We start from the raw sequence: 10864 nt of genomic DNA, 5'->3' as shown, positions 1-10864 counted from the left end.
TGAATAAAAGGATAATTTTTGCCAAGTTCTTGTAAATCTCTGCAGAGAAACATTTGATCATCCTTAACAGAGTGGAAACATGATAAACTGAGCTGTCCATGGCCCAAGAAAACAGGAAAGCGTGATTTAAACTGCCCTAAACGTCATCAGTACACATTTACTGAATAGTTGTAGTATTTCTGTTTATAATAAATGAATAACACTCCAGTCAACCCAGCAGGAGTAATTTCCTCAGGTTTTAAAGGTGCTTGATTGACAATAATGTATGTTTTCCATTTATTCATATTCATATTGTTTATTATTATTATTATTTAATTTTGTGACAATACAAAGAGGGGTGTTATTTTAAATGTAGCTATACAACTTGTGGCGAAGCAATGACAAATTATTAGAAAATTATTCAAATTTTTCAAAAGCTTTTTGCTTTTTTCACTAATTAAAAAAGCCAGTTAAGGTGGCTTAAATCAGCTAAAATGAGGTTATAACAGGAAGTATTTTAATGAATTTGTATTTTTTCTTTTGATTTGGTATCTTGGGGAGTCCACACAAACGTTGAATAAAATGATTGCTTATGTTTGTTCAAGGAAAAAACTTGACGGTAAATGTGCTGTTAAAGGCAGTCAGGATTTTTCATATTATTGGAAAATTCACTTCTGATTGAATGAAACGAGATGTTTTGGCTCAGAGGTGTGGTTTTGGTATCTGCTGTGTGTGGCTGAAATTTTCCTGAACATTCGTAAACACTGGATGTTATATTTCCAGAAAAGTTTCATAGAAGTGACAGTTTGTCATTTAGTGCCTTAACTCACAAAAATCATTGACAGAGATCACTAAATCTTACAGATCAGACATTCTTCTGTTTGATTCAACGAGGACTGTTTGTATTTCACGCCCTGAACCGTTCGATCCTGGTTTGTTTATCTTGCAGTGCGTCCGTTTCATCGCAGCCCCGAACACATCGTGCTCTTACTCGACATCTTATTTTTAAACGGGCCGTTTCTACCGCTGCAGATCATTGTACAGAGTCCACCTTTCATTTAAAGAGGCCTGTGGTCAGCAGAGACCCGCTCCGAGAAGCACGACACGGTTCTGCTTACTCGGATAGAAATTCCCAGCTGAGTTTGTGCTCTAATTGAACGGGATGTCTCCAGAGGAGGCAGAGTTCTGCTCCCAGCGCTGCCCTTCACTCTCACTCAGGTCTTCTCTGGACTCACTTTGATCCAAGGATCCATTTGTCTCCTGATCAATGATGGGAAAGTACAGCGTAGCATGTAAACTTGCATTCTCGATAATCTTTAACATAGCACTTAAGCGAGAAAGAAGGAACAGAATAGATGGTAAGAGTTTTTAGCTGAGGATGGGCCACATATTTACAAAGAGCCTTTTAAAGCTGATGCAACTCTGTCCAATATCAGCTACGTAGGAAGCATCCGGTACCTGGCAGGGTGGATTTATTAATCACTCTTTCTGCACACAAGTGTGCAAACGAGCAGAGAAATGTTGGCCAATGGCGTGATGGGGCCCACGAGTGAATTGGTGGCATTTAATAGGAGCTTCTCTTCATCTCGTTTCTGATTTGGCACGCATTCAGGTCTTCTGAAGTTCAACACCATTTGTGTGTTTGCTCCAATTTTTTTACTTGTAGTTAATTTTCTGCTTCTTGTTTCGATTTGATTGTCTGATAGATTTGTTTGCCTGTTTTTGGATGGCAAAAGGTTATGTGAAAATGTTTTTGTGATGGTTAACTGTGATCGATAAGTTTTTAAGTAAAAGTAGTGTAACTGCTGAGCTAACGGCTAGTCCAAGTAGAGCTAAAATCAAAATTGATTGCTGCCGTCTTAAAACAATGCAAATATATTATGAATTTAGGTTTTACATCACAGTTATTCATGTAGAAGTATATGTTTAATTGCAAGCAGAATAAAAAATAGCAGCTAGCTGTAGCAGTCTGGGCCATGTCTGGCAGAAATATCAAAAATGTTTTTGTTGGAATACCCTTTCTGCTTCAAAAGGTCTGAACTATCCCTCAAAGGACCTTTGCCACAGCTCAACTTAACCTTTTTTTGTTGTTTGTTTATTTTTCTTCATGGTTTCCCGTCTAAATGATGAATAAAAGGGAACTGGCAGCTCATCTCGCTTTCGTCTTGTCTCTGCAGGCGCCCTCACAGTTGGTCTCGTTCGCCAGTGTCAGACCATCCACGGACGAGATCGGACCTGTATCCCGCCGCGGCTGCCCCCTGAGTGGGTCACCACCCTTTTCTTTATCATCATGGGCATCATCTCCCTCACGGTCACCTGTGGACTGCTCGTGGCGTCGCATTGGCGCAGAGAGGCCACCAAATATGCCCGCTGGATTGCCTTCACCGGCAGTAAGTGAAGAAGACCCGTTGAATTAAAGAGACGTCCTCATTGGACTTACTGTCAACACACTCCTCTGGAAGTTTCTCGTCTCTCGCTGTCCTAACATTACTTGTTAAAAACTTCCCAGATTAGTAGGTGCTTATAGCCTCTTTACTGTACGTGGGAAGAAAAAGAGAAGAGTCTAAGTAGGTGTAGTGTGAGGATAAATGACTCGTAGCTCAGATATGAGTTCATTTTCACATTTGTGTGTAAATATGTGCATTATGCTCCTCTTGCCCCCTTAAGCTGATTTATGGACTAATGCAGCTTGTTTGGTCGTCGAGTGGGTGGTTTATGCGGTCACACAGCTTCTCTTGTGTTTTATCTCCCCCTTTGCCTTGAACAATACAGTTTTCTTTTATTCAAACAAGACTTGTGTAAATGCACTTGTAGCACTCAACAGTGAGCCACATTCATCTTGCGCGCTGTGCCCCGGCTGGTTTTCTAAAGCTGTGTGGGCTGGTGGAGCTTGATTGGGTCAGCTAGTTGAGGGAAGCGACGGCCCCGAGCACGCTCGCCCAGATGGAACGGCGGTATGTTGGAGCCACAATGGCTCGTATTATTGTTAGAAAGCTGGAAGCATTTTTCAGGGTGCTGACACGAAAAGGAAAAATGGGCTGTGGATTTGCACAAGCACACAGTTGTTGTTTTTTCTCTCTCTTTGTTCCTGTTTATTTTTTTCCTGGTCTTACACAGTTTTGTCGTTTTTTGTAACACTTCCTAATCAGCTGGTGATTCACCCCATGCTCAGAATCCCAAACAACTCCACAAACGTGCTCTCCATTAATATAAAGCAGACAAAGTTGAGTCATTGTTTAGCAATCACACCCAAAGGAAAGAAAGAAGGTTCCTATGACAACTGTGAGCCGTTGTCACCCTTATCCTCTTGAGTGTCTACTCGATATATTCAATAAACTCAACCAGGTGTATTTTTAGTATGCAAAGAGAGATTTTAAAACCTGGGTTCTTCATGTGGATGTTATTTTGACGGATGTAGAATTCATTCATGGAAATATGGTTAATCAGTCTGGTGGTGATGCCCACGGCAAAAAGACCTCTATTTAATCACCGCAGACTGAATTACCTTAGCTTTATTATTTTAGTATTATTCTTGAAAACAGAAAGTTTAAAATGGGAAATAAAGCTGACAGTACGCACAGAATCATCAAGAAGTTAAATGTTAAAAATAACAAATTGAGATTGCTGCAATTCATGTCGAGAACTTGAATCCAGGCCCAGAATTGAGTTTTTACAGAACACAGTTTGTCTGTTTTCCTATTAATAAAAATATTTTTTTAAAACTATAGGCTAAACATCTTCCATTCACAGTCTGCAGAATTACAGGTTCTTGTTAATATTTGATGACAACCATTTATTGTTTTTGGTCTGTGTGATTCAAAATGAACTCTTCTTTCATTTTAACCCCACACTATCCTGCTGAAGTGGCTTCAGCTGGACCACAAGTTTCAGTCATAATATCACCAAAGGAAACAGAAGAAAACAGTCATTTTAATTAGTTGCAGCTTAGCTATTTAATTCCTGAGGTTTGCTGCAACTTCCTGTTGGTTTTCCTCCTCCTGACCTGCGCTTTACTCTGCTGGTGTTGACACACCTTACTGACGCTGAGCAGAACATCCCAACGTGTTCAGCTTTTAGGAGTCATTGGTCAACGCTCGCCTAATTAATCCCACTGGGACCGATATGGATCTCAGAGCCCACCAATCAGTGCTTTTACTCTTTAGTATTACAGGCCATGAAAAAAGCAGCTGCTTTGCTTTCTTCCTGCTTCAGTGTTGAAAGTTGGTTCAGGTGAAATGAGTAAAAGCTTCCGTTTGTTTGGCAGAATCCAGTACTGGTACACGCGTACTCACACCAAGAAGTAGGGGTGTCCCAGTTCCTTTTGTGGTTTAAGGAGAAGGCAAAGAAAGTGCAACTGGCCCTACAAACAGGAGCGCACTTTAAACAGAACTCATAAATGTCGACATCAGCAGCGAGCTTCATCGCTCCAGTATCAAAAAGCAGATTGTGTCTGCTAACGTAGGACAAATCGGCATCCGTTGATGGCGTTTGGATTTCTGAAGGGATGTCCCATTTTCTAGTTCAGATGAAAACCGCGGGGACTGTTTTCATTTCTGCTTTGTGTTGTTAAACAGATGCAAACAAACACAAAAGGTTTGGATTTTTCTTTGTGCTCGTCTCCGTTTTATTTTCTCACAAATACAAATGTTTTAAGCGTTCAAACACAAAACTTGTCCCACACTTGAATTCATCAAGTGGCTTTATTTTCCAGGACAACAACACTCTTTCACACTCTTGAAATTATTTGTAAATACTCATTTGTAAGCTTCCTAATGATCATAAATTGAGTCTATCGGTGGATCAGGGAGTTACTCCTCTCATGTAACACTGGACCATTATTTTTGTTTTACAAATTTAAAAACTTCTGAGCTGGACTTTGTCTCGTTAGACGGTTAGAGATAATCTTTGACTAGTGATTGAATAAATTTAAAAATGTAAATGGATTAAAAACAAAAGGGGGAGATATTACAGAGACAGAATGAGCAGTCTGTGTTGTTGAAGCTGCAGTTTAGGGACAAACTGAGCATCTTTGAGTGTTTTCTAAGGTGGTTTCTGCTGGGCTGCTCACCTTTGGTCAACAAACATCTGCACCGACCACATGTGTGTTTGTACTGTAAATATTTTGACATTTGTGCGCCTTTAGACACAGCGGCTTTATTGCATCCAGCATTTGGGTAGAACTTCTTCAAAGGCTTTTAGGTTCGGCTAAATGAGGCGCAAAATGTTCACGAGGACAAGGAAAGTGGAATCTTTTAAGTCACACAAACCGCTTTCATTATTCTGTATTTTGAAAAGAAAAAGGTTTTCGTTATAACACGCTCAATGGTTATAACATATGTAGAAACAGGAGTCATTCCAGACACCAGGCAACAGTTTTTTCCTTTGTTTTGACATTTTCAAGCACAAATGGTGGCAATAAATATCAGGTACTTCAGCAAAAAAGCACAATTATTGGCTTTCATTTCATTAATTCCAGATAAATGTCTTATTTTTAGGCAAAAAATGAATTCAGATAATGTTAATTTTACAGAATAGCCCAGTTTCAGGTGTCTGATGTGTATTTCTAGAGTGAGATCTTCACTTCAGAGCTTTTTTGGGGAAAAATAAGATGCAAATAATTGTTTAAAGATGCTCAAGAGTTCGTATGGCCCATGCACTGACCTATGTGGAATATATATATATATATATATATATATATTTTTTTTTATTATTTATTTATTTATTTTTCTGTTTTAGCCCAATTAAATTGGTTTTCTCTATGAAATTTATTTCAATCAGTTGTCCAACCTGTGTTTGCGTTTGTCAGCCACAGTAATAGCAGCGTTAAATTGAACTGGCAGGAAATTGCCACCAAACATTTTCTGCCAGCTGCAGTTGGCGGATGCGTATATTTTGCCATGGTAACCCCAATGCGTGCAGTCTGCTCGGATGTAACTCGGCTTCGCTGTGCGACGTGACGCATGCAGTTTATTTCTTTAGCTGAAAATCTACACAGCTGCACGTTTCGGTAATTTAACACCAAGTTAAAAAAAGGCCCAATCTTTACTCCTGGGTTTACAACCTATAGTGGACCAAGCCTTTTAAGATCACCGTTGTAATATTTTTAAGTTTACTACCAGCTTTGTCTCCACTTGCTGCACAGTGAAGGCTCACTTGATACTGAGGTGGTTATCTTTGGAAATCCAGTGTTTATCTAATCTTTTAAACAAGCCTTTTAAAGGACGTTTCAGTGTAATTTTGTTCATGTTTCTTCAAAACTTCTGCCTGACATTTAAAAGTTTTGTAAAATCTTATTTTGCCATCTAGTATTTTATCAGTAAAATGGTCAGTGACATCATTTAAACCTAATTTAAATCCTCCAGGTTTAAACTAATTCTTCGACTATATTTTCCTAACTTCTGCCATCAGTGATGAATATACCAGAATGGAAAAAACTGAACAGTCGCATCATAATAGATGATTATTTTGATTAAATATTGTGATATAAATGCAGTTTGTTGCTTCCTTCCCACAAAAAGAGGTGCTAGTTTGATTTGCACTGGTGTGTCTTGTAAGTTATTTTGTTTAAATTGAGGGTTTTTTTATGGATTAGTGATTACTGCGCTATTTAATGAGGATGTGCTTTTCTTATTTTTAATCTAGTTTGACCAGCAAAAGCAAGTTCTAATGTTTTTAGTGGGAATTTAACAATTGCAAAAAGAGTTTTAGAGAACTTTGACCCATTTATGCCCAGGGACCACAGGGTTTTGAAAACATTCATGTTTTTTTTTTTTTGGTTCAGAATTATCATAATTGTTGTAAAATGCCTAGTTAATTAATTTTTTTCTCTTCCTCCTCCCCTCCAGTGATCCTGTTCTGCATGGCAGCGCTCATCTTCCCAATTGGCTTCTATATCAACGAGGTGGGAGGTCAGCCGTACAAGCTGCCCAACAACACGGTGGTCGGCTCGTCATACGTGCTCTTCGTCCTCTCCATCTTCTTCACCATAGTGGGACTGCTGTTTGCAGGGAAGGTTTGCCTCCCAGGCTGAGGACTGCACCAGGCCGGCCTCTGGACTAACACGAGAGGCTCTGGAAGTTTTATGGGATTTACAAAAACAAAAACTGTACTGAAAATCAAAAACAACAAACTTTGTCCCACGGCCTGAAAACAGGGAAGACCCACCCCACCCCACCCCTGCTTATGCGTAAAAGGGACTGCAGCACCATGGAGAACCTAACTACTAAAAGACGGAAAAATAGCAACAAAAAACAAAAAGCTAAAACGGGACATGGGCACAACAGGGTGGGGAGGAGTGTGACGGAGGGCAGCCGAGGCTGTCGCAGCACCCTGCCGCTGCTGATTTCAGATACGACCGTCTCTCTGTTGTTGTTCTGCTGGAAGGGGGCGCTTAATGTGCCGCTGTCATGGCAACCGCAGCCACAATGCTGGCACACATTTCTTGAGGACCACTGCAGCCGCTCCTCGACTTGATTTCCAGTCGCCCTCAGCACTCATCTGCTTCGTCACGACCGCTCCTGCTGCTATTTATGGCTTCCCTTTGCTATTCTCAGTTTTCTCTTTTTGTACAATTCCTTCTGTTTCTTTTTTTTCCCCTCTTCTTCCGTGCCCCGCCGCCTCTCCGCTGAAGTAGCGTTCGTGTTACTGAGGTTCACCGAACTGAACCCTTGAATGGGGGCTTGGCTTGAGAGCAGGTTGTGTTTTTGCCTGCCATATCTCACGGCCCCAGGTGTGCAGACGAGGAGAGCAGCTGCCGATCCAGCTGTTTTGGCACACAGCTGTGGATGAGAGGTAGATGCAGGTGTGCTTCCTCTTTGTCTTCTCCAGTTTAAACGTACAAGCAGGTAGCGTCTTTGGGTTACCTCTCTCACAGAACAAGGAGGTCGATCGCCATAAAGGAGAATGCCACTCAATCTATTACCATGCATATTGTTATTTATACAGACGGTAACAAAGTATTAGTGAAGGCAGCTCAGCCAAAGCCAATATGCTGATGCCCATCCTCTTTGACTGTGAATTTAGAGAGTAATCATCTGAACATAAACTCATCTCCTGTATTTGTTTAAGTCGAGCCACGCGGCCATTTTAAAGTATTCTCTGAAGTTAAGCATCACTGCACATGCTTTGGACAGTATTGAATTTTCTTAATGGAAAACAAAATTGCATACAGTATAGTGGGGGGGGGGAGAGGGAGGCAAAACGTGAACTCTGATAATCCGCGGTATTCTCCTTTAATGTTTGATAGGGAAAAAGTGAACCAAGAACAGTTTTTTTTTGTCTTGTTTTAACAGTGAAGGCACTGGGACTGCAGGTCAGGTCCATGCATGGCACTGTGCCTCGGGATGGTGCTTGAGAGGTCTGTGAATGTGTGACACACACACACACACACACTGTCTAGAGTTTGTAAATTGACATATAGAAGCTGCAACTATTAAATATTTTTATTGTCAGTTACAGATCTGATTAGACTGCTTAACATCTGATAATTGAAGCTCCTAAAGCTTCCAATCAACGCTTTTGTCAAATTACTGAATAGCAAAGTTGTCATGAATTTAGATTTGTCTATAAGTCGGCTTCAGCAAGTTGAGAAGAAGTGACTTTTCTTGTCATAATTCCTACTTTTTGGGTAATTGGAGGTTTTAAAAAGAAAGGGTTTCACCTTGAAATAATCTAAACCATTCTCACACAAGCAGGCCTGAAACTTTCTAGACATTTTTCAGATGAGGTTTTCATGTGAGAACGTTAGTCTGCGCTGGGTAAAAATAGATTTGTTTTGCAGACTTTACCCAACCGGCAGCATCCAAATGTGAGAATGGAACAAGTAGCAGAAAAGGCGTGATAAGCAGTCGTGTGTTTAAGGAAAAAAAAGTTCAATTCTGAGACAAAAACCCATGATTTATATTGACTACTTTATCTTCTTCCTCTTGTGTGCACTTCCCAAACATGAAGTTAAAGTATTTCCAATTCTATTTTCACTTCTCTTCTGGAAAATGCACTGGTTATTCCGGGCTTTTCTTTTTAAAATCTGCTCTACTCCTCACTTACGTGAAACGACTTCAGTTCGCTGTAGAGCACAGTGTGAATATTTTTAGTCTAAATTAGGTCACGTTTGAACAAATTTGCACCGTCACTATCAGTATGAGCAGTGCACAAGATGACAGTTCAGCTTGGATTATGAAAACATTGGTTCTCTGTGGGGAAAAACTAAATCAACACACTTCCTATTTTCTGCTAATCTAAAGGAAGGTTTCTCAGTCCTGACCACAGCTGACATTTTCACCTCTGGTGTACACTTAAAGGGACTTTCGGCTGAGAGGGGATGCGTGTTTTTAAGTTCACTGACTTTCTAAGTGAAAGATAAATCAGGATCGACTCCTTCCAACCCTATAGTAGGAAAACCTTTGCTTTCCCCAGATCAAAATTTAAAGCACACAAATGTCTTCCATCTGTGAAATTAGACCAAAACATAAATATTAAAGGCCTATCTGCAGGTTAAACAGAGGCAGTCTTTAATTAATCAGTTCTTAAGTACTCGCAAACCATTTCACAATTCTAATATTTCTAATTTTACTGTCACGTATCAAGCAGTAGATTGATCATCAGAACAGTTGGGAGCATTTTTTTCCTCATCCATTCGTCTTCTCACTGCTCCTCTTTCACATATTTAAAGACACCTTTTTTCATACTCAGCCGTATGGGATCATATAAGCTACTGACACTCAGATCTCTCATGGAAAGTGTGTGTTTTTGGGCGTGTGTGTCGAAACATTCCCAGTCGCTCAGTTCGCCAAGTCTTAGATGTTTGTTTTCTATTTCTGTTTCCTGCTTGGCTTCTCTAACTCTGGGTCTGACGATGTATACAGCTGAACTATACATTCTGCCTCGGTTGGTTTAGTATTGTGCCATGACCTGTTTTTGTTTAATAATGTACAGATGACACAAAAAGGCAGGATTTCTGTATTAGGAAGCACTGTGCGTTCAACAGTATAGGTAACAGACATAGAAGCACCACAAATGTATAAAAAAAAAGAGAACTTCTTACCTCATTGTTTTTTCGTTTCTGCTATTATTTTCTAATGGTGGCAACGTGTGTGCCCTCTGATTTGTCTCCTGCCTTGATCGGATGTCTACACATTAAAGCCTATGATCATAGGAAATTATTTATCACTGAATAAAAACACAAAAAAAGGATGTGTGTGACTCTGACACGGTCTGTTTTGTGCTTATTTAACAAGCGTGGGTTTATCTTACAGTTGGAGTATTGTTTTGATGAAACAAACTGTTTTTTCCCTATTTTTATTTTTACTTCATTAATCAAGAGTAAATCAGACACAAACAGGCTGCAACTTGAGAGGAACCCCCCCCCCCCTCGATGCATCCATAGAACCTCACAAACAGCCAAACCATTTGCACTTCAGTATTGCTAAATAACAAGTTCAGAATGACTCTGAGTGTTCAAAGATGCTGTTTTACTTTGTTATTTTGCCTGCAGGGTCCTTGATGTTTATTATGGGAAGACATTTTCTCTGTTCTGAGGAAATCAGGCTCATTAGGTTTTCCTTTAGCTCCATATCCAACACTAACGGCCTTCATCAGTCTCAAAATCAACTGGATGTCACTGTTACTGTAAAAGATGTGCAGCGAATGCACCCTTTCTGCTGCCTTTGGCAGATCTCCAAGTTGATTTATTAAAGCAAGAAAGTAAACAACATCACATGTCTCGTGGCAGCTTTTGGCAATGCTACTCAACCTTCCCAAGGACGGGTTTTCAGGATTGGATTAGAAACCGTTCCCCTTACTAGGCAACAAAGTTGTGACTTTGCTGAGAGGTGACTCTGGCTAAAGGAAGTCAAACATTTTGCAGAAATATTGTTTTTATTAATGA

General features: G+C 40.1%; 1 protein-coding gene across 1 annotated transcript in view; it reads left to right on the top strand.

Annotated features, from left to right (window-relative positions):
- mosmoa (modulator of smoothened a) overlaps window positions 1-10170 on the top strand; it is a 21041-nt gene extending 10871 nt beyond the window's left edge. Inside the window, exons 2-3 of the mRNA XM_017421874.3 lie at window positions 2157-2369; window positions 6825-10170. Of these exons, the coding sequence (XP_017277363.1) occupies window positions 2157-2369; window positions 6825-7009 (398 nt within the window). The 3' untranslated portion in view covers window positions 7010-10170. The remainder of the gene's footprint in view (window positions 1-2156; window positions 2370-6824) is intronic.
- The last annotated feature ends 694 nt before the right edge of the window (window positions 10171-10864 follow it).

This window comes from Kryptolebias marmoratus, linkage group LG12 (genome assembly GCF_001649575.2).
Source record: "Kryptolebias marmoratus isolate JLee-2015 linkage group LG12, ASM164957v2, whole genome shotgun sequence".
Lineage (NCBI taxonomy): Eukaryota > Metazoa > Chordata > Actinopteri > Cyprinodontiformes > Rivulidae > Kryptolebias > Kryptolebias marmoratus.
The sequence above is the reverse complement of the archived record's forward strand: the minus strand, read 5'-3'. Positions and strand labels throughout refer to the sequence as shown.